The following is a 24,946-nucleotide window of genomic DNA, read 5'->3' as shown; positions in this document are numbered from 1 at the left end:
CCGCACGGCCACACCGGCCGGCTGCCTAGAGCAAAACTGCGTCCGTTGGATGCGCAGTCAAAGTGTTCCAGTGTACAGCCCTTTTGCAAAGACATTGTTTCCGAGGATAAATTTCCACCTTCAACGTTATTCGAGGCTCCTGCTCCTTCAATCTCCACCAGTCAAGCTACTAACAGCATTATGGGAGAAGAACCCTTATCTTCAAAAGATGCAACTGAAGAACACGGAAAATCCGTAACGCCAGTGTCCAGTACCATTTCTCAGCACGATGCTGTCAAGGATATTTTGCCAAGTCCAGAGAAAAAATTATCGTCTCGGAAGTAGTCGAGTAGTCATGTAGATGTAGATGAAGAGGAAAACACAGGCATCAGCTAGACTCACTTCGGATGGAAACCTGGAAAACCTCCACAGCAAGAGAAAACTTTTTCAACAGGGCACAAGGAAAGCAATGAACAAATGCAACAATTACAATAAACAGAAATGTACGTCTGTGAGTAATGATGAAAAAAGTGTACCAAGCATCAAATAGCTAGCAAACAACGAGAGCAATTGTGGATTTTGTTTATTTAATTACTATAGTGCAGAATCAGTAGCTAAGGGTGACTGGATTCACTGCCAAAAATGCAATGTTTGGTACCACGAAGTATGCGTTGGTGCCCGAGGGAAAAAGTGCTTTTTATGTGGAAGATGCCAGTGATCAAAATTGTACCAGAAAATGATCACAATTGTACCTAGTGTGGTATATTTTCGATCGATTTTTCTCAATTCTGTAACCTTTTTTTGTGTTTATACCAACATTTGTAATTGTCTAATATTTGTGTTAAACATTCAAGAACATGTGCCATAGTTAAAATTATTTCTTTTCTCAATGTATTTCCAGTTACAATAACATTTGTCCGAAATGATTACAATTGTACCACCTTACCCTATACTGCGTGGACAGACATCCAGAACCTGGTATAGTGGTCTGGAAATGTTCCACAGACAACTGCTAAAAGCAGACACACTCTACAGATACCTTCTGCCAAACATTTACAGCAACACATCCATTCGTCCATCCAGTATCCAGCTGGCCCATAGTGGGACCCCAATCAAATGGCTGAAGTTGTTCGCCAGAGATACATACTCGTTGACAGGGCATGCTTGTGCTCCAGAATAAACGTTGCTCATATTGTTCTCTTTTTGCTCAGCCCTCCACTGCCCCATCTGGTCAGCGATGACAGCGGTAAACGAATCACAAGCACTACATCCCTCAGTATGTACATGTTATACCCTGATGCCCTTAAGGCGTTAGAATTTTTTTATAGCATTTGTTTCTGAGAGCACACTTGCGCAGCGCGTAATTAAAGGAAAATCGGCACTGAAATTCTGAATTTATTTTGTTCTCAGGCAAGACGACGATCCTCCAAGGGGTGACGGGGCGGTTCAGCAGCGGTCAGCTGACCGCCATCATGGGCTCCTCCGGTGCGGGCAAGAGCTCCCTCATGGACATACTCACCGGCAACAGGTAGGCACCCACTGCACCCTCTGCCTTTAATGAGCATGGAGCGGTACAGCTTCTTTTATACGTTCTGTTCGGCGTCTACTATGTTCCAAAACGGCCATTACGTCACAGGTCTCTTTATGTAAGTTTTACGTCCAAGCTCTGTCATTTAAACACCACCGCGAAATCCGAAATACGTCTCACCAGGTCTATGCCACAGACGTCTATGTGCATCACTCGCACGGTGATAAAACCTAACCTCATCACTGAAGTCTTGGAAGTAGTGTATCCCTTTCCATAGCTGCTCGGTCCCCAGTGAATACCGGTTTAAAATATCGGGATCGGTGTAAAGGAGAATTCAGTCAGAGTGTGTATCAGGTAATCGTACGCATTCAATATTTGAACTGTGCGATAAACATGTTGACCTCTACTGCTGCCGCCTCGCGGTCTGATTTTGAGGCGCCTTGCCACGGTTCGCGCGGGTCTCTCCGCCGGAGGTTCGAGTCCTCCCTCGGGCGTGGGTATTTGTGTTGTCTTTAGAGTAAGTTTGATTAAGTAGTGTGTAAGCTTAGGTAAAGATGATCTCAGAAGTTGGGTGGCATAAGAACTTACCACTACCTACTGCTGTTCTCTTCCTATTTCTGTTAAGTAACAAACAAGAACTAGAAGACAAACGCCATTTGAACTATGGAATGGGTGATAAGGAGGCAAATAAAACAGATCAGATACTTGTAACTTTCAGTGGACAAAATAAGAAGGTAAGCTGACAGTTATTACTCACATACTTTTATCGTAATATGTTGATACAATCCGTAATTCATTGTATCACTGAATGGATTTGCTTTCTAAACGTAACAGTTGGACATACAGAATCTGATCGCATTAGTACGTGATGGCAGAGTGGGATAATTGTGCGCCGGCGGAGGTGTGGAGCCAGTGTAAAATAAACTGGAGGAAGCTCAAATGTAGCAGAAAGGAAAGAATGAAAAGGAACTATAGACAGCGGTTATCGCGAGACCGTTTTGATCAAACTGTCTCGTAACATCTGCAAAACCTGTAAGATTTCGTCAAGTTAAAACAGAACAAATTAATCCCCATTGCGTAATAAATTATGAATTTATACTAGTGATTGCCGAAACATAACCACCCGGATTTTGATTTCATATACTAAATTGTATGCGTAGCTAAATGGTAGGTCACCGGGGAAGCAAGTGAACGAAGATAGGAGCGAGCGAGGAACGTTTGTGTAGGTCGTGAAGGCCAAAGGGCGCCTACTCCCGTGCTACTCGTAGAACTGCCCACTCGCCTAGTGAGGCGACTTTTTAAACGGCTGGAGCAGTGGTTGCCTTCTGGCAAGGGAGGGTGAGGGTGGGGGGGGGGGGGGGGGGCAGAGAGAAAAGGGGCCAGTGCAACATAGTAGGCGCCATGTGTCTGCTGCCAGATAATGCAGAGTTCATCTCACGAATGCAGAGGACAGCAGGGTTTGTTTTTATCAGGCCATGTCCGCAGGACGAATGCCGCCTGTCGGCCAGAGATCTAGATGAACTGCTCTTGTAGTAGGACTGAGCAGGAAGTCAAACATCACAGGAAAAGACGGGCTTTTGAGATAACATTTTAGAAAGTGCGATGGGAACAGAAAGTTGGGATATTCAGAAAGAGATCGAAGCTGGTTAATATGTTTGAAAACTAAATATCTTATGTGGTCTATACCGCTTTACTATATTTTTAATATATTTTATGACTAACAATATTTCCGAAAACTATGTTTCAAAAAATTTCGTCTGACGGAAGAATGGGGAACGAGGTGCTTCAATCCTCATTCTGCCCTCCTGACCAAAAGTTTCGGTATGCTAACATATTCGCGCTTCTTTGTGCTGAAAAAGTGTAGCAGAGAGACAGTGACGATGGAAGAGGGAGGAGACAGTGCCAGTGGGAAAGAAAAAGAGAGGAGACAACGATGGTTCGAGAGAGGAAGTGGCAATGAAAGAGAAACGGATGAACAAAATGATAGCGAAAGCCAAATAGAGATATTGATGGTCAGTGAGAGCCAGTGGCAGTAAACGAAAAAGAAAGATGGATGGAGATAGAAGAAGTGGGAGCAAAAGAGATGCGATATTGTGGAAATGAATAATACGGATTAGTGGAGACCACACATAGGACTGGAGGTCTAGATTCTCCAAGACAGGTGAACTATGTGGGTATAGGAAAGGGCGCATTTTTGACCGACGTTTTAAATATGGGGAAAATGAGTTAGAAAAAAAAGTTTGGAAATTTGTGGTAAGATCCTAAGGGACCAAACTGCTGAGGTCATTGGTACCTAGGCTTACATACTACTAAATCTAATCCGGCGGGGGCAGCCATACGGACCGTGGCAAGGCGCCGCTAGACCAAGCGGCTACCCCGCGCAGCAGTAAGTTGGAACCACCATAATTTTTGAGCTGCCGCGGTATGTTGGAGAAAGTGGCTAAGGGAAAGACAGATAAAAGGAGATAGGGTAAGTGAGAGAGGAGAATGTGTTGTAAATCAATGGACGAAAAAAGGAGACAGTGGGAAAAGCACATACACAGTGTATCCCAGAAATTTTGCGGCAAACTTCGAGGGGCTGTAGAATGTGTCTTGAGGAACAAATCGAGGATTGGAACATGTGTCGGAAATGTCATCCAACGAAGCTGCTTATCGTCGAAGTTGTAGGCGCTAGCACCTGCCGCTAGGTCAACCATTCGGCAGAAAATGTGGCTTTGCAAGCTAATGGACCGTAGGTGGAACGTCTTGCAATGTTGCTTCCTATTCACTGATCGCGAATGATTGCCACCATCGACAGCGAAGAAGGTGGAGATGGATGTTATGGAGGAAGGCCTTGTCTCCTATGAATGCAATGCTCTGTTGAATTGGTGAATGACGGTTTCGGACACGCGTTTCCATCTGCAGTTTACTTTTCCCCTGTAACACCCTAAAATGCCCAATGTTTTTCGGTCCATAAGAGAAAAAAATGCAGCTTAAAATCCGTGTAAGAAACCGTTATCCACCAAGGCAGCAGAGCATCGCATTCATAGGAGACAAGGCCTGTTTGTGCAACAGCCGGTTTCCTATTCTCCACTGGCGATCGTAGTAATCAGTCGGGATCACTGAATAACAAAATAAATCGCGAGACGTTCCGTCTACGGCACGACAGCGTACAAAGTCAAGTTTGCTGCTGAAGGGTTGCCTAGTGGCAGGAGCTGTCGCCTGTAACTTCGACGCTCTGCGGCAGCGTCGGATGGTGTTTGCAGACACGGGTTCCTATCCTCGATTTGTTTCTCAAGCATAGAGAGATTAAAAGACTGTGGATATGTTCGCACGCCCGAATTTTTGATGAGGAAGATGGGATCAGGATTGAGGCAGCTACTACCCCACTTTTCTGTCAGAGTCTTTTAAAGAGGCGGTGGTGGTGTTAAGTTCCTATGGGACCAAACTGCTGAGGTCATCGGTCCACGAGCTTACACACTACTTAAGCTAACTTACGCTAAGGACAACACACACACCCATGCCCGAGGGTGAACTCCAACCTTCGACAGGGGAAGTCACGCGAACCGTGGCAAGGCGCCTGAGACCGCGCGGCCACAACAGAGCGGCTTTTAAAGAGTGACTTACAGGTATTCGCCCTCTGTGTGCTCTGATGGGATCATTTATTCTCTGGTAAAGGCTTAGCAGGTTTCGGTCCCTATTCTTCGCTACTCATACGATCCTTCGGATTCACATTATCGTCTCCTTGATCCCAATGACAAGAAGATTGTTCCGTTTCGATAAAGACCACAGAATACCTTCTCGAATTGTTTCCTCGAAATCTCGGTTGCATGGCCCAGTTCTGTGATGACTTCCTCTGTTGAGTCTACACTTATAACGCTAACCTGTTTGTGACTGCAGTTGGACATTCTTTTTCTCTTTGCGTTTCGATCTCGACCCTTTTTTTTTTTTTTTTGGGTCATCAGTCTTCTGACTGGTTTGATGCGGCCCGCCTCGAATTCCTCTCCTGTGCTAACCTCTTCATCTCATAGTAGCACTTGCAACCTACGTCTTCAATTATTTGCTGGATGTATTCCAATCTCTGTCTTCCTCTACAGTTTTTCCCCTCTACAGCTACTTCTAGCAACATGGAAGTCATTCCCCCATGTCTTATCAGATGTTCTATCATCCTGCGGCTTCCCCACGTCGGAGGTTCGAGTCCTCCCTCGGGCATGTGTGTGTGTGTGTGTGTGTGTGTGTGTGTTGTGTGTGTGTGTGTTGTCCTTAGCGTAAGTTAGATTAAGTAGTGCGTAAGCTTAGGGACTGATGACCTGAGCAGCTTGGTCCCATAAGATCTTACCACAAATTATTATCATCCTATCCCTTCACCTTATCAGTGTTTTCCTCATATTCCTTTCCGCTACGATTGGGTGCAGAACGTTTTCATTCCATACCGTGTCAGTCCACCTAATTTTTAACATTCCTTTCTAGCACCACATCTAAAATGCTTCGATTCTCTTCTATTCCACTTTTCCCACAGTCCATGTTTCACTAGCATACAATGCTGTACTCCAGATGTACATTCTCAGAAATTTCTTCCTCAAATTAATGCCTGTGTTTTATACTAGTAGCCTTCTCTTGGCCAGGAATGCCCTTTTTGCCATTGCTAGTTTGCTTTTGATGTCCTCCATACCACATCAATCATCAGTTATTCTACTGCCTAGGTAGCAGAATTCCTTAACTTCGTCTACTTCGTAACCATTAATCCTGATGTTAAGTTTCTGTTCTCATTTTTGCAACTTCTCATTACTTTCGTCTTTCGACATTACCAGGTATAAATTTTATGCGTAGCGAACCTTGAACAAACAGCCATCTGGTAAGTTTCCCGAGTGATTAATGAACATCTCTCGACTGCTGGGAAACCGTCATTATATCACCAGGCGGCAAATACCACACCCGCTACGTCAGCTGAAGGAAATCTTTGGCGCCCTGGTAATGGGATGTTTCCCCTCGCCTCCTTCCAGTCACATTTTCCCACTGCGCAACATTCCTTCTAATTCTCAGAATCTCCCGTGCAATAATGACTCCAGAGTAGCACACATTTTCTTTCTTGCGAGACTGTAGAATTTGCTGTTGCAGCGACTATGAGACAGTGCGATAGTAATCTTCGCACCGAGTTTAATGTTAATGATCTCTCTAGTCTGCAGCAACCGTTAAGTCGCTATTTTGTCAGACTTACCGTCCTCGAGTCCATATTCTGGATAAACCAGCAATGTGCCATTATTTCTGTTTCTTTCTCATCTAGGAGTTATTTCCTGCCTTCCTTTCTTCCTTCTTTCTGGCTCCTGAATCTTTATTTTAACTGAGAAAATATATACGATAACGAAATAAAGCTCACGCGACATCCACCTATTACCTTGCGTGTTAACTTTGTAGTTTGTTCAGTAAACAACAGTGTGGAAGTGTATCGAATGCCTTCCTCTAGTGAAGGAAAATATACGGTCCAGCCACATCAATGTGACAAACGCCAATGTTTTACGTCAGGGTGCAGTAACCACTCACAGATGGCAGGTGGCAGCACTAGCAATGAAGGGAGGGAACGAAACAAAACAGTGCAGTTGTTATGGTACCGCAGAAACGGAGCGATTTATGTGACGTCAAGAAGTGCGTGATCATTGACTTCCGCGCCAAGGGTGGAAGCATTTACGAAACGGCTGATTTTTTAAACAGTTCGCGTACCGCCGTGGTTAAAGTATTCCGTGTATGACAAAATGGCGCTATCCAAAACTGGCGAAGACACAAGTGTTGTACACCACGGAACTGTAGATCTTAAAAACTGTAGAGGAAGAGAATGGAATGCATAAGAGAGGAATGCCAATGGTTTACACCATAGTTTTTTTGGATGAGCAATTTATTTTCTTAGCACATTTTCGTGCGGTTTTGACCGTTCGAAGTCAAGTACTTCCCTTGATAGAGACGGAGCACAAGATGGAAATGGGAGATTAAATCAACCGAGCCCTTGTCGAAAAAAAGATCCAGACACTTGCGTTGAGCATTGAGGGAAATCCGCCGTCCGGAGTGGCCGTGTGGTTCTAGGCGCTACAGTCTGGAGCCGCGTGACCGCTTCGGTCGCAGGTTCGAATCCTACCTCCGGCTTGGAGGTGTGTGATGTCCTTAGGTTAGTTAGGTTTAAGTAGTTCTAAGTTCTAGGGAACTGATGACCACAGCTGTTAAGTCCCATAGTGCTGAGAGCCATTCGAACATTTTTTTTTTTTTTTTTTTTTGAAGGAAATCCCGGGGAGCAAAAATCTGGATGGTCAGACGGGTATTTGATCCGCCGTTGTCATCAACATGAGTAATTTTATCTTAACACTGCACCATATCATTCGATCATTTATACTCCAGAGAAACTAGTACTTCTTTGTAGTAGCCAGTCACACGTCTATATGAATTTTTGAAAAGAAATCGGCCCCGAAACATACGAGAACTGGAATGGTAGGACTGCTGGAGAAAGAGATAAAGAAAAATTGAATATGACAGTAAATGAAATTAATTGTGAGAGTCGACTAGAGAGCACTAAGTGTTTATCTCACAATCTGTAATTAGTCTCGTTCCGCTCCTCAGACTTTGTAATGGATCTCAAGAGGCTGTCAACAGCTTAACTGAATGATTATCATTGTGAAAGCGCAGTAACACAGTGTCTGTAGCGCTCCTAACACGCCATCTTGAGCAATACTCGACGTTACCGTAGAAATGCCGTTAGAAATGCAGCGAATTTACCTTCTCGTCTAACAGGCTGAAACGTCGTCGAGCGTTCAGCATTACGTTTTATAGCTGCCGAGTAACATGGGTCTTAAGACACTTGTGTCAGCGAGATATCCGTCTGTTCTTTCTTCAAGAAAGAATGCTTTCTCACTTCTGTTACGTAGTTGGTCAGGAGCGAACGGCTGGTTTTAAAGCGTTATTAATTCTCTCTTCCAGGTAAGAGCTTGCATAGCCCGCTACTATGCTTTAACAGCCTCGGCACGTGGACAGCGGAATCTTTAGAGTAAAAATTACACGTGCTTCTTTATACTGTGATTAGTGGCTAAGTAATACATGATTTGCTGAATTTATTGTGTGTGAAGATTATAGTCTCACTGCAGTCACCTTTTAACGAAGATAAGCAATACATGTAGCACATAAGCCGAAAATCTGTTGTTGTATTTGCATTCGCATCACATTTGTACGTGTAGCTGACAGTGTTCAATATGTGCGCTAAAATTACGCTGATACTACGTTTCTGCGGTATACGCTAGTCTGAAATACAACCGTTATTCCTTACAAATGGCTCACTGCTTTGCGCTGTTCTGTGGAAACGAAAAAGGAAAACCTAGTGGCCTAAGTTACCATGAATTTCCGATTGGTGACTAAGAAATAAATGGTTACGAGTGATTTCTAGAGAAAAATTCACACCAAATACGCAGCCAAATTCATCAGTATTTTGTAATTAACATTATACCGAGGCAGATTATAAATCTGGTTCCAAGAGAAAGATTCTGAAAACATGTAGCATTACCAGCGGATTTCAAATTATCCTCTCCATGAAGTTCCAGTAGCAGTAATATCTAGGCCACAAATTGAAAAGCTGCCTCCCAAAAATCAGGTGCGTCTTAGACGTTAAAGAAGCGCATCACTACGCAAGAAACGCGCGCAAATGTTCCATTAAATGTGTTCACGGAAGCTCGAGTTCAAACAGAAAATGACGAACCTTCCAAAGTAAAAGGCTTTGCAAAAGAACTAAGGTCACAGAAAAGAACTACGATCACAGAAAATAAACATTCGCGTACAAAACCATCACTACCTCATAGTGAAGGCGAAAACAATGAGAAAGTACGGTTGCCTAATCATATTGTCAACATACTACCAGTTACGGGCGAAATACGATGCAAGTTTCTGTGTGTATAATAGTTATTGTCTTATGCTCATACCAATATTAAAAGAATCTAATATCATCTTCTCAGGAAAGTAAAATTTAAATTTTCCCTAAATAGCAATAATGAACAAAGAATAAACTCTAAATTTGAAAATTTTAAACTAAGCGAGCGTTTAAAGAGTTTTGTATTTTTTTTCCAGATACATAGCTTAATTTTCCCCCCCTCCCCCCTCCACACACACACACACACACACACACACACCTCTGCACAATAGATGTTGTTCTCGTTGGGTTGGTTCCTGTGCGTCTGCGATACAGATGACCGTACCGCAGGGACAACCACATTGGAGTGATGTCTTTTGAGAGGCCGGACAAACGTATGTTTCCTGAAGATGGGAAGCAGCCTTTTCAGTAGTTGCAGGGACAACAGTCTGGATAATTGAACGTTATGGCTGTGCTGCTACTGCGAAATGCTGAAAGCATGGGGAAACTACAGCCGTAATTTTTCCCAAGGGCATTAAGCTCTATTGTATGGTTCAATGATAACGTCCTCTTGGGTAAAAGATTCTGCAGGTAAAATAGTCCCCTATTTGGATCTTGCGTGGCGCTACGCAGCAGGTTATCATCATTACGGGAAAAAGCTGGCATTCTACACATCGGAGTGTGGAATGTTAGATCCCTTAATCGGGCAAGTAGGATAGAAAATTTAAAAAAGGCAAATGGATAGGTTGTAAATATAGTGGGAATTAGTGAAGTTCGGTGGGAGGAGAAACAAGTCTTCTGGTAAGGAGAATACAATGTTATAAATACAAAGTCAAATAGAGGTAACGCAGGAGTAGGTTTAATAATAAATGAGAAATAGGAAAGCGAGTATGCTACTAAAAAGCAGCATAGCGAACGCATTATCGTAGCCAAGATAGACACGAAACGCACACCTAGCGCAGTAGTAAAAGGTTAAAAGCCAACTAGCTCCGCAGATGACGAAGAGATTGCAGAAATGTATGATGAGATGAAAGAAACTATTCAAATAGTTAAGGGAGACGAAAATTTAATTGTAATGTTGGACTGTAATTCGATAGTAGTGAAAAGAATAGAAGGAAAAATTGTGGGTGAATGTGGACTGAGGGAAAAGGAATGAAAGAGGAATTTTGCACAGAGCATAATTTAATCATCGCTAACACTTAGTTCAATAAACGCGATAAAAGTTGTATACGTGGAAGAGGCCCGGAGAAACATTAAAGTTTCAGACTGATTATGTAATGACATGACGCAGATTTCGGAACTAGATTTCAAATTATAAGACCTTTTCAGGGGCAGATGTGGACTCTGACCACAATCTATTCGTTATGAATTATTGATTATAAATGAAGAAATTGCAAAAAAGATATGAAAGTAAGGAGATGGGACTTGGATAAGTTGATAAGTCGTTTGGAGTTGAGAGGGAACTTTAGGCAACGATTGAGTACAACAGGGGAAAGGGGCACAGTGGAAGAAATAGTGAAGGCAGCAGAGGATCAAATAGGTAAAAGAACAAGGCCTACTGGAAGTCCTTGGATAACGAAAGAGAATCTAATTGATGAAAAGAGACAATATAAAAATGTACCAAAGGGGAAAGTGGGCGAAAGGGAAACAAACGTCTAAGAAATGAGACTGACAGGAAGAACAAATTGGCTAAGCAGAAATGCCTGGAGTACAATCGTAAGGACATAGAAGAGTATTTCACTAGGAGAAGGTAGATACCACCTAAAGGATAACTAGAAGCCCTTGGCAAGGCAAATGAACTTGAAGCCAATAATATTGAAATGGTGGGAGGTATGATACTGCGAGAAGAACTTGAAAGAGAACTGGAAGACCTAAGTCGAAATAAGGCCCAGCAAGTAGACTACATTTCGTCATAAATACTGATAGCCTTGGAACAGCCTGCGACGGCAGAACTCTTCCATCTGGTGAGCATGATGTACGAGACAGGCGAAACACCTTCAGACTTCTAGAAGAATGTAGTATTTCAAATTCCAAAACATCAGGTCGTGACAGGTGTGAATATTACCAACTATGTCGTCGTTGCAAAATACTAACACGAATTCTTTACGGAAGCGTCGAAAAACGGCCAGAAGCCGACCTTGGTGAAAATAAGCTTGGATTCCGGATAAATGTAGGAACACGTGATGCAATACTGACACTAAAACTCTTAGAAGACAGGTCAAGGACTAAGAGAAACCTTCTGACAACGTTGACCGGAATACTCTCCTTGAAATTCTGCAGGTATCGGAGGTAAAATACAGGGAGTGAAATGCTGTTTACAGCTTGTACAGCTGTTTAGCAACTATAAGGGTCGAGTAACATGAAAAGGAAGCAGTGATTGAGAATGGGGTGAGACAGCGTTGTCGCCTATTACCGATGTTATACAATCTGTACATTGAACAAGCAGTGAAGGAAATCAAACAATAATTTTGATTATTAATAAGATTCAGGGAGAACAAATAAAAAATTTGAGGTTTGCCGGCGACATTGTAAATCTGTCCAGGCAGAAAAGGACTTGGAAGAACAGTTTAACGGAATGGATAGCGTCTTGAAAGGAGGATGAACATCCACAAAAGCAAAACAGGGATGATGGAATGAAGTCTAATTAAACTTGGTGATGCTGAGGGAATTAGACTAGGAAACGAGATGCTTAAACTAGTAGATGAGTTTTGCTATTTGGTCAGTAGAGAAGATGTGAAATGTAGACTGACAATGGCAAGAAAAGCGTTTCTGAAGAAGAGAAATTTATTAACATCGGATATAGAATTAAATGTTCTGCGGTATTTGTCTGGAATGTAGTCATGCATGGAAGTGAAGAAATGACGATGAACAGTTTAGACAAGAAGATATGCGGAGCTACAGAAGGAGTTACAGAAGAATTCTGAAGATTAGATTGTTAGATCATGTAACTAATGAAGTGGTACAGAATAGAATTAAGCAGACAAGAAATCTGCGGCAAATCTGACTAAAAGAAGGGATCGGTTGATAGGACAAATTATGAGAGATCCAGGGATTACCAGTTTAGTACTGAAGAGAAGTGTGGGGGTAGAAATCGTAGAGGAGACCAAGAGATGAATACACAAGCAGTTTCGGGAGGATGTTGCTTATAGTAGTAATTCGGAGATGAAGAGGCTTGCATAGGGTACAGTAAAAGGGAAAGCTGCATCAGATCAGACTTAGAACTGAACTAAGCTTACATAATTGGTCTATGTTGATGGGTATGTCGTAATCGAAGTACTAAAGGAAATATCCTTGTCAACCATGAAACATCTGATTTCAAGCAATTCGCATAAATCTCCGTTGATGGATGTAACATATACCCGTGACATCACAGGAAACAGAGCGTGTGTTATCCGTCAATGCCTCTTTGTACCTTGCTAAATCCTGTGTCTGATTCTTTGCCATCGCTCTCCCGTACATGCAAACTTATATTGTTAAGAAGACAGTAGGAAATGTGTGTAGTGCAAGAAATAGAAAAAGTAGCATGTTTTTCTGTAATAATGGGAAAAACCTACCAATACTTCTTAGTGCTCTTGTTTGTAAATATTTCTTAGCAGGTGTGCTGAAGCAGGTTTCTTCCTTTGGTACATGAGCTCACAAGAACAGATATTTTTGAACTCCAAACCGCCGTATCGAAAGGTTCTGCGTGTTTAGGCCGCGTTCTACGTAACGTCATAGACTGTGCCCTAAGTAGCAGCTGGTCAACAGTCGCCAATCAGCACTTTGCGGCGACCAGTTGAACTTCACATCATAACAAGCTCACCTAAGAGTGCAGAGGCTGACAGAGTATTCTAGCAAGCTATGCCCCGTGTTATGGCACTACAACTTGACGTACAAGCAGTACTGCCGTAACACAAGGCTGAAAGTGAAAGCCAGAAGTAGCGTATTTAAGAAGATAATCGCTACCGTATGGAGCTTGCAACCACGAACTCTTAAGACATTATTACTCTGCTACCGCGTGACAGAAAAAGCTATACGTCAGCCGACCGCAAAGAAGTCGACAATTCACTGAGTGAGACGATCAGCCTTATTACTGGATGTTTGCGGTCTACACGATTTGTCAAGCTATTTCAGCTGCCAGTTATTGCTCTCCCAGATGTTCGACGTGTGGTTGCTGTCGGTATGGAAAGAATGAACCTGGTTCTCAAACATAACCATTATGTGCCAGCTGTCCAGAGATGATGGTACAGGGAAAGCTGTCCAGGAAAAGCTTCGCAAAAAGTAACAACATATTGCAAAGACCTCCATGCAGAGCAAGAATGAAAATATGGAAAGTATAAGCTACAAGCGATCCTCATTGGTCTCATCCGTCTGAAAATTTCGTTTCTCGTCTCCAAGAGGACTGTGTGCCGTGCTCTCAACTGTTTACGCTCTGGAAGATACAGATGTAATTTTCTACAATGAGGATTTCCAGATGTAAGAATCAAATGCAACCGCGCAAAAGCACACACCATAGACTACTCTTTCTGCTATCGTCTCCGTGCTGCGTCCGTCACCCTGGGAAACACACACATCAAAAAAAGTTTTGCATCATCCTGGTTCCCAGAACCCCTGAAGATAGACGTCAACTGTGAATACTCTATCACAGACACAGTCCCTTTGCCAGCCGCTGTGACCGAGCGGTTCTAGGAGCTTCAGTCTGGAACCGCGCGACAGCTACGGTCGCAGGTTCGAATCCTGCCTCGGGCATGGATGTGTGTGATGTCCTTAGGTTAGTTAGGTTTAAGCAGTTCTAAGTTCTAGGGGACTGATGACCTCAGACGTTAAGTCCCATATCTACATCTACATCTACATCTACGTCCATACTCCGCAAGCCACCTGACGGTGTGTGGCGGAGGGTACCTTCAGTACCTCTATCGGTTCTCCCTTCTATTCCAGTCTCGTATTGTTCGTGGAAAGAAGGACTGTCGGTATGCCTCTGTGTGGGCTCTAATCTCTCTGGTTTTATCCTCATGGTCTCTTCGCGAGATATACGTAGGAGGGAGCAATATACTGCTTGACTCTTCGGTGAAGGTATGTTCTCGAAACTTCAATAAAAGCCCGTACCGAGCTACTGAGCGTCTCTCCTGCAGAGTCTTCCACTGGAGTTTATCTATCATCTCCGTAACGCTTTCGCGATTACTAAATGATCCTGTAACGAAGCGCGCTGCTCTCCGTTGGATCTTCTCTATCTCCTCTATCAACCCTGTCTGGTACGGATCCCACACTGCTGAGCAGTATTCAAGCAGTGGGCGAACAAGCGTACTGTAACCTACTTCCTTTGTTTTCGGATTGCATTTCCTTAGGATTCTTCCAATGAATCTCAGTCTGGCATCTGCTTTACCGACGATCAACATTATATGATCATTCCATTTTAAATCACTCCTAATGCGTACTCCCAGATAATTTATGGTATTAACTGCTTCCAGTTGCTGACCTGCGATTTTGTAGCTAAATGATAAAGGATTTATCTTTCTGTATATTCGCAGCACATTACACTTGTCTACATTGAGATTCAATTGCCATTCCCTGCACCATGCGTCAATTCGCTGCAGATCCTCCTGCATTTCAATACAATTTTCCATTGTTACAACCTCTCGGTACACCACAGCATCATCTGCAAAAATGCTCAGAGCCATTTGAACCATTTTAATAGTCCCTTTGACTGTTCAGAGATGTCACTAAACCCGCCCAAAGATAAAACAGCCATGCATGAGCAGCGCCTATTAGACTGAGGGGGTACGACAGCCGATCAGTTCCAGTCATTCCACCAGGAAAGAAGTACACGGGTCTTGTTGTCTGTACTTCAACCATGCCTAGACGGTCAACACCGGGCTTCGATCGCGTCCTCATTGTTACTGTTTGCCAGGAAGGGCTCTCAACAAGGCATGTATGTGTCCAGGCGTCTCGGAGTGCACCAAAGCAATGTTGTTCGGACATGAAGCAGATACAGAGAGACAGGAACTGTCGATGACGGATCGCTCAGACCGCCCAAGGGCTACTAAAAAAAATGGATCTGAGCACTATGGGACTTAACACCTGTGGTCATCAGTCCCCTAGAACTTAGAACTACTTAAACCTAACTAACCTAAGGACATCACACACATCCATGCCCGACGCAGGATTCGAACCTGCGACCGTAGCAGTCGCGCGATTCCGGACTGAGCGCCTAGAACCGCGAGACCACCGCGGCCGGCCCCAAGGGCTACTACTGCAGTGGATTACCGCTACCTAAGGATTATGGCTCTGAGGAACCCTGACAGCAACGCCACCATGTTGAAAAATGCTTTTCGTGCAGCCACAGGACGTCGTGTTACGACTCAAACTGTGTGCAATAGGCTGCATGATGTGCAGCTTCACTCGCGGCGCCAGCCGAAGTGGCCGTGCGGTTAAAGGCGCTGCAGTCTGGAACCGCAAGACCGCTACGGTCGCAGGTTCGAATCCTGCCTCGGGCATGGATGTTTGTGATGTCCTTAGGTTAGTTAGGTTTAACTAGTTCTAAGTTCTAGGGGACTAATGACCTCAGCAGTTGAGTCCCATCGTACTCAGAGCCATTTCACTCGCGGCGTCCATGGCGAGGTCCATCTTTACAACCACGACACCATGCAGCGCTGTACAGATGGGCCCAACAACATGCCGAATGGACACCTCAGGATTGGCATCACCTTCTCTTCACCGATGACGGTCACATATGCCTTCAACCAAACAATCATCGGAGTCGTGTTTGGAGGCAACCCGGTCAGGCTGAACGCCTTAGACACACTGTCCAGCGAGTGAGGCAAGGTGGAGGTTCCCTGCTGTTTTGGCGTGGCATTATATGGGGCCGACGTTCGCCGCTGGTGGTAATGGAAGGGGGCGTAACGGCTGTACGATACCTGAATGCTTTCCTCCGACCGGTAGTGCAACTGGCAGCATATTGGCGAGGCATTCATCTTCATGGACGACAATTCGCGCCCTCATCATGCACATCTTGTGAATGAGTTCCTTCAGGATAACAACATCGCTGGATAACGACATCGCTCGATTAGAGTGGCTAACACGTTCTCCAGACATGAGCCCTGTCTAACATGCCTGGGATAGATTGAAAAGGACGTGGACTTCGTGACCCACCAACCACTCTGAGGGTTCTACGCCGAATTGCCGCTGAGGAGTGGGACAGTCTGGACCAACAGTGCCTTGATGAACTTGTGGATAGTATGCCACGACAAATACAGGCATGCATCAATGCAAGAGGACGTGCTACTGGTTATTAGAGGTACCGGTGTGTATAGCAATCTGGACCACCACCTCTGAAGGTCTCCGCTGTATGGTGGTACAACATGTAATGTGTGGTTTTCATGAGCAATAAAAAGGGCGGAAATGATGTTTATGTTGATCTCTATTCCAGTTTTTCGTATAGGTTCCGGAACTCTCGGAACCGAGGTGATGCAAAACTTTTTTGATGTGTGTAGATTTCAGGGTGCCAGATTTTTTGTTTGTTTATTTGAAGCCCAGAAATCTTATACTGTGTAACCACAAAGATTTGGGGCTGACGTTAAATACATTTTTATTTATTATATTTGTAAAAAACGGCATATGTTTAGTAATGGCAGCAATAACCTAACACATACCTTAAAACAAGCTACAAAGGTTAAAATATACATGAAAATTCAGAAAGGGATACCGTATGCTGTTATTGAGTAAATGAGACCATGATTAACAGTTTTTAGTGGTTTATATTGCTTGAGAATTCTGAAAGCATTGTGGTCTACCGTGATGTAATTTTGTTTATACTTTAATTTCTTTTTTGTGTTTATTTGTATGGATCATTCTTAAACGAATAAAATAGAAGCTATTCCCTCTGGCAGGCTTGGCAGGCTTCGCGTTACTTAAGATTGGGAGATAAGTCGTTGAAGTGGCAGTAGGGAAGAGACAAATTACAGACCCGGACATCCGGTATATGTTTATCGCCAGCTGGATCTAGACTCTACACGCCAGAGTTCCTTTGAAGGACAACACTCGTGGAAGGAAACCAAGATGCTGTACCGCCTCCTTTACTTTCTTAATGGAATCTTTGTTTTTGTAACAATGTTTACATCTTAATCTACATCTATACTCCACAAGTCACGTTATGGTACGTGGCGATGAGTACTTCGTGTATCACTGGCACTACCCCATGATAATACTGCCCAGCCCGTGCAAATAATGTGTAATTAATAATAGTCGTTGAAGTCAATTTGTAAAATAAATAAATAAATAAATGACTGTTATTAATTGGTAATCTGAATATTACTCTCTGAACTTCATCTGTATACATTGAACGTACACAGAATGCAAGTCTAGGTTTTGACTTTATCATTCGCCAAATGAAATGTAATCATTTTATAAAAGAATGTACCATTTGTAGAAACAAACAGTGTTCATCCTAATAGATACTAAACAAGGAGGAAGAGAGGGGAGGGGAGGAGGGATAGAATTTGTAAGTTGATATTAAAGTATAATGTAACTGAAAACAAAGTGCACCATTTCTGCTTGTAACAGAAATTATTGTAACACGAAGGGCAAATAAGTAAATATACCTGTACTAAATTTGTCTGGATCAAATATCACTCACACCTCATCTGTTTAGCAGATTTCTTAAACAGTCATTGAATCAAACATCAGTCAACGTGTATATTCAACCTTACATGCACAATAATCTCTTAACACGAGTCTTTCTTTTGCTGGTGCCTTGTCCTGCGTTTCGCAGGGTCGGCATGGTTAGGAACGGATATGGCAAGGTTAGGTTTAAGGGGTGGCCGGGTGGCCTTCCTGCCGCCACCCCGTACCCCCAGGACGGAATTAGTGTACCCCATCTGTCTGCGTCTAGTGTAATCCATGGACTAGTCCGAATGTGTACAGATGTCTGCGAGTCGTGTAACTGAGGCGGAACGTGGGGAACAGCCCGGTATTGACCTATTGGGGTGAGGAAAAACGCCTAAAAACCACATCCAGGCTGGCCAGCGCACCGGCCGACGTCGGTAATCCGCCGGGCGGATTCGATCTGGGACCGGCGCGCCTCCCCGAGTCCTGGAAGCAGCGCATTAACGCTCGCGGCTATTCTGGCGGGTAATAACACGAGTAACAAGTAAGAACTTAACACTAAAACCATTTACGTCTTTATGACCTGTTCCTTGTCACAGATAATTCTACATGATAGACCTTCAGTAGAAGAAAACAACAGTGCAACATTCTGAAAAGTGAGTGATGCTATTATCACCCGGAGGCAACTTCGGGGAGCGCTAGGTGCTACAACCACTATACAACCGGTGGATACAGAAGAGGAACCTCAAAAGAATTCGGTCATTGCGTTTCTTCCTTTTTGTGGTGCATTATACGGAAATATAAGACTAATTTTCTGGAAACATCGAGTGAAGATATCTTCCATCCACAAAATAAAATACGGGCACCGTAGAGTCAAAGACAGTCTTGGACTACGGAAGTTCTGATCCTTCAGATACACTGTCAATGTGGTAAGACATACATAGGCCATACGGTGAGTTCTGTCAAAGACCGTTGCCAAGAACACGCCAGACTGTAGCGGCCTAACAAGTCGGCAGTCGCGGTACATTGTCTACTGAAACTATTCTAGATGGATTGCGATCATACCAAGGTTCTGACACAGGCGGCTGACTTCTGAGAGCGTATCATTAAAAGATCTATCGGGATTCAAGTAACGATGCTACTGATTAATCGTGATAGTGTCTACATCACTAGTAAGACCTGGGAACCCGCAGTTAGTCTGGTTGAGAAGAGGAAGGAGATATCCCACGCAGAACCGACTTTGGGGCAGGCAGAGGAATGGCAGAGATGCGGTAGCACGCGTACCAATGCGCGAACCTAGGGGGAGCAACATGTCGGCGGGAGGAATGGGGCAGGAGATGCTGGGCGCAGACGGTGGATAGTGTCGATAATCGGATAGGTTGGGGGGGGGGGGGAGAGGGGGGGGGGGAAGAAAGAGATAAAAACACCGCACCTGTCCCTAAGCGGTCAGTTTATCAGAGAACCTGATGAAGGCAAGGTACTTGCTTGCCGAAATATTATATCCGTTGGACACTGACATCCAGTCGTTCGTCCGTGAACTATCTCGTCAGCTACAGAATTACTTAACTGATATCTAGGTGACTCCGGTGCATCTCCCATCATCACTCGCACTCCACATTAGCATTGATTGACAGATGGTTCTGGACAGTACCAGCTGCCACTGCACTCTTCACTTATGTGGTGGCGTCTCTATAAATACTGCTCTCTTTCCTGCTCCACTCGCGAATGATGTGACGAACAACGATTGTTTGTAAGCCTCCGTGCGAGCTCAGATCTCTTTCATCTTGCCTTCACGGTCCCTTAGCGAAACATTCGCAGGAGTTACAAATATGTTGGTTAACTCTTCTAGGAGCGTACATTTTCGGATTTTTAACCCTAAACCACATCATGGTGCACAGCTTCTGTCTTGTAGGTCTGCCAGTGGAGTTGGGCTATCATCTCCATGACACCGGCCGGTGTGGCAGAGCGGTTCTAGGCGCTACAGTCTGGAACCGCGCGACCGCTGCGGTAGCAGGTTCAAATCCTGCCTCGGGCATGGGTGTGTGTGATGTCCTTAGGTTAGTTAGGTTTAAGTAGTTCTAAGTTCTAGGGGACTGACGACCTCTGCAGTTAAGTCCCATAGTGCTCAGACCCATTTGAACCATTTGAACCATCTCCATGACTCACACCTGCTCGACAAACCTGTGAAGAAAATCCCTGCTCTTCTTTGGACCTTCTCTCTTTCATGTACAAATCATATCTGATAAGGGATCCAGACTGATGAGCAATACTCACGTATCGGCCGAAAGAGAGTTTTGTAAGTTATCCCCTTTGTGGGTAGACTACAGTTCCTGAGGATTCTTCCCGTGAACCTCAGTTTGACATCTGTCCTTCCTACGACTAGCTTTATGTGAGCGTTCCACTTTAAATCGCTCTATACGCATACCCTCAGATATTTAATGGATGTGGATGATTCCATGGACTGTTTGGAAAATCGTGCAATCATAAAATAACAGGTTTTTCAGTTTACTTGTGCGCAATGAGCTACTGAAATGCCCTGCTAATCCCGCAGGACAGGACAGGATAGTATAAATTGTCTCAAAGGGCCAAAATACGGGGCTGTCAGTTACACTCGAACATACAACTTTATTATTTGATCAAACATTACAAGAGCCCCAAAAAAATTTGTTTTGAACACACAACTTTAATCTTTGGGACTTAATTACCGGCTGAAAGCCACTTTAATTTAAAAACGACTGATGTCAATAACTTAAAATGCAAGCATAATCAGAAATTTAAAAGGCAAGCCTTATCTTACACCGGTCCTTTAGTTAGGCTGAAGTAAACAAACTCAAATCGACTGATAGCCTAACACTTTAAACTCCATAAGATTAATTTTTTTATTACCGGGGCCCTTAATTGAAACAGTTCCTTAATTTAGACTGAAGGCCTTAAGAGCAAACTACTCAAACTCTAAACCTCCTGAAGGTCCTAGACTTAAAATTGAACAACATTAAAATTTTTAAAATGACAAAGGCCTCACGTGACGCTGTTCTTTGAACTAGGCTGAAGGCCTTAAGAGCACAACAACTCCAATTTAAAACAAATCGGCTAGAAGACATACAAGCACAAAGAACAAGAACAAATTTAAAAAAAAAAAAAGGCAGTACACTCAAGGGCGCTCAGATGTTCGAGGGTCGGCCTGGAATTCAAACACTAACGCTCGCTTAGGTGAGACATGCAGTCGGCCCAACCATTTTCAGTCCGCTGGCAACTCAACCGACAGGCAGTCAACAGACCAATGATCAAGGTCAGTTCCGCTCCACACATGCACCAAAACTCAAACGATGCTAACAGCGGAGACTGGAACAACAACCAGAACGGATCACAGCCAACCCATAAGCGATCGCCGGCCAAATATGCGTTGTCCGACAAGACGATTGGCCGACGATCAACCAAAGTCGTCCCTACTCATCATCTGCGAGTGATGGCTATCCACGCCTCCCTGGCGCTGAATGCCCCACTGGTGCTAGAACGCGACTGCGCCAACCGACCAACAGCACGGAGACAGCACTAATATAACTGCGCAGTGAACATCACAGGCTACACACAATTTCACAAATACTTGGACGAATAACGCGACCAATGCTAAAAGCAGTGACTGTGCAATCGCTAGCACGAACCACGAGTTGAGACACACACCGCCAACCCATAAGCGATCGGCGAGTACGGCGGCAGTACGCTCGCTAAAAACAGGGTGTTAAGTCAGAGATGGCACGAACACGAGCCACGCACGGCTCAGCCATGTTTCTTTATGCTGAGCGGAAATTGTCAATCCCTGCACCGAGCGCCGATTCTCCGAATGTCTTCCTGCATCTCGCTACAGTTTTCTAGTGTTGCGACTTCTCTGTGTACAACATAATCGTCTATGAACAGTATCATAGAGCTTGTCTGCTGGGTCGTTTATGTATGTCGTGAACAGTAATGAGCTGTAATACTTACAAAATTTTATCTCTATTGATAATAATATGCTGTTTTGCATATGCAAAGAACTCTTCAATTCAATCAAATATCTGGTCTGATGTTTCGTACTTTCGTATTTTACTTATTGGTCAACAATGTAAACCGACATCAAACGCCTTCCGGTAGTCAAAGAACATGGCATCAACCCCGTTCCGGTACCTGTTGCCTTTTGACTCTTGTGAACAATGTTGTGGAATACACGTTGATTCCTAGACAGATTTTCGGTTTGCAAAGCGGTTGTAATAAGCGACCATAAGACGTGTTCCAAAATTCTACAATAGACTGAAGTAAGATATACAGGTTTTTGTGCGTCTGTTCGACGGCTTTTCTTGAAAACGGGAGTGACCTATGCATTTTTCTAACCACTGGAAACGCATCGTTCCTCCAGCAACCTACAATACACTGCTACTAGTAGAGGAGCTAGTTCTTTCGCGTACTCTGTGTAGAGGAAAATTTGGAAATTTGTGGTACGTTCCTATGGGGCCAATCAGCTGAGGTCATCGGTCCCTAGGCTTACAAACTACTTAATCTAACGTTAAGAACAAAACACACACACACACACACACACACACACACACACACACACACACACACACACACACACCAATCCCCGAAGGAGAACTCGAACCTCCGGCGGGGAAAGCCGCGCGAACCATGGCAAGGCGCCTGACACCGCTCGGCTACCCCGCGCGGCGTAGAAGAATCGTCTAGGTAACCCATTAGGTTTCGCCGCCTGTCCTCATGGGATTGTAGTTGATTTTCTATCCCGCGGTCACTTAATTTCGGTATAATTTTGAAGCAACCGGCCTTTCTGCAGTGGTAACACCGGTTCCCGTCACATCTCCGAAGTTAAGCGCTGTCGAGCTTGTCCAGCTCGGGTCTACTGATTACAGTTAGCAAGCGGAGTGCACTCAGCCCTTGTGAGTCTCATTGAGGAGCTACTTGACTGAGAATTAGCGGCTCCGGTCTCGTAATCCAACAACAGGCGGGAAAACGGTGTGCTGACCACATGCCCCTCCATATTCACAGCCAGCGACACTTATCGGATGAGGATGACACGGCGTTCGGTCGTTACCGTTGGGCCTTTCTAGACCTGTTCGGACTCTGATGGATTTTTGTTTCGGCCTTACTCTGCTAGACTGCGTTTCGATCCCGTTATGGTTCAAAAAAATGGTTCAAAGGGCTCTGAGCACTATAGGACTTAACACCTGCGGTCATCAGTCCCCTAGAACTTAGAACAACTTAAACCTAACTAACCTGAGGACATCGCACACATCCATGCCCGAGGCAGAATTCGAACCTGGGTCAGCAGAGATCGCGCGGTTCCAGACTGAAGCACCTAGAACCGCTCGGCCACACAGGGAGGCTATTCCGTTATGATCCGTTTATTGTTTTGTCAGAAGTCCAAAACTTTTTAGACTCTCCTGTCGTAGTGTACATTACAAGGCTAACAGAGTGTTTATCGTTCCTGATTTCGAAAGATAAACGTGCAGACATCAGTGTACGCTACTCATGCCCGTAGATAGATGCAATTCCACAATACGATTGCAGTCTGCGCTAAAGCATCGGGGTCGCCGGCCGAGACCGTTAGGACTTTTTGTGCATCCGAAGGCCACGCAATAGCTGCGAAGGCGTGCGGTCATCTACTTCTTCCATGCACAGCGTCTTCGGAAGGCGATTTCCTCTTGGTTAGGATAAGCGATTTATAAGCGTATGCCGCATTACTTGCTGAAGAGATTGAGCGTACGTTTCTGGACACACTGTACAGTAGTCAACACATACATTTTGAATTCCATTAATATACAAAGGTTGGACAGAAATATGGAAACACTCCGATATAAGCATGCTTGAACATAAATGTAGATGCTAGCCAACCAAGTCTGCAGGTTGTGTTCGTGTACTTAAATACGAACGGCACCTGTAGAATGCTCTAAATATGTTACAAGTGTTAGCCGTGATCAGACAGTGTTCTGTGTAGTTGTGACTGCATTAAGTCGAAGGTTAGTGAATTCGAACATGGGCAAAGTGTCGGTGCCCGTATGGGGGTGCTTCCGTACACAAAGGAGCCGTATTATCTGGTGTTTCAAGGGGCACGGCACCAAAGATTTATACCACATCAGGGAAAGGAGAAAAACATCATCTGATAAGTCATTAAGGGGACGAAAGTTTGTGTTGTGTGATCGTGGCGGACGATCATTGAAGAATTGTGATGAAAAGTAAGGGGAAGACAACTGTAAAACTGAATGTCGCACTCACGAATCGTATCAGCACCTAAGCAGTAAGGGAAAGACAACTGTAAAACTGAATGTCGCACTCACGAATCGTATCAGCACCTAAGCAATAGGCGCTACAGTCTGGAACCGCGTGATCGCTACGGTTGCATGTTCGAATCCTGCCTCAGGCATGGATGTGTGTGATGTCCTTAGGTTAGTTACGTTTAAGCAGTTCTAAGTTCTATGGGACTGATGACCTCAGATGTTAAGTCCCATAGTGCTCAGAGTCATTTGAACCATCAGATGGGAACTGCAGGGCGAGCTAAAATACGAAAACCGCACATCAGTAACAGGAAAACATGCTGCCGAAGCCACAAATCTGGCCAGTAGAGCAATGGAAAAATGTCATTTTGTCGAATGAGGAGTGTTACACAGTTTCCAACTTCCGGCCCAAGTTTACGTCATAAGAGTGAAACGTGGCGGGGATTCGTTGATGCTTCGGACAGCTGTATCATTGTGTTTCATGGGCCCCATGGTTACTATGCAAAGTCGCATTACAGCAAAGGATTATGTGATTATTTTGGCTGATCAGATCCATAACATGCTACAGTAAGTGTTCTAAAACGATAGGGCCCCTCTTAACATAGGTTGTATCATCCAGAACTGATTTTGTGAACACGAGTATGGATTGTCGCATCTCCCCTGGTCACCAGAGTAATCAGATCTCAATATTATTGAGCCATTATGGTCTACTTTGAAGAGAAGGGTGCATGATCGCTGTCCTCCTCC

At 44.2% G+C, this 24,946-nt stretch overlaps 1 protein-coding gene across 1 annotated transcript in view; it reads left to right on the top strand.

Moving 5' to 3' along the window:
* LOC124803005 (ATP-binding cassette subfamily G member 4-like) overlaps positions 1-24,946 on the top strand; it is a 410,627-nt gene that overhangs the window by 263,486 nt on the left and 122,195 nt on the right. The window contains exon 3 of the mRNA XM_047264112.1: positions 1,390-1,507. Coding sequence (XP_047120068.1) covers positions 1,390-1,507 — 118 coding nt within the window. The remainder of the gene's footprint in view (positions 1-1,389; positions 1,508-24,946) is intronic.

This window comes from Schistocerca piceifrons, chromosome 6, assembly GCF_021461385.2.
Source record: "Schistocerca piceifrons isolate TAMUIC-IGC-003096 chromosome 6, iqSchPice1.1, whole genome shotgun sequence".
Classification (NCBI taxonomy): Eukaryota; Metazoa; Arthropoda; class Insecta; order Orthoptera; family Acrididae; genus Schistocerca; species Schistocerca piceifrons.
The sequence above is the reverse complement of the archived record's forward strand: the minus strand, read 5'-3'. Positions and strand labels throughout refer to the sequence as shown.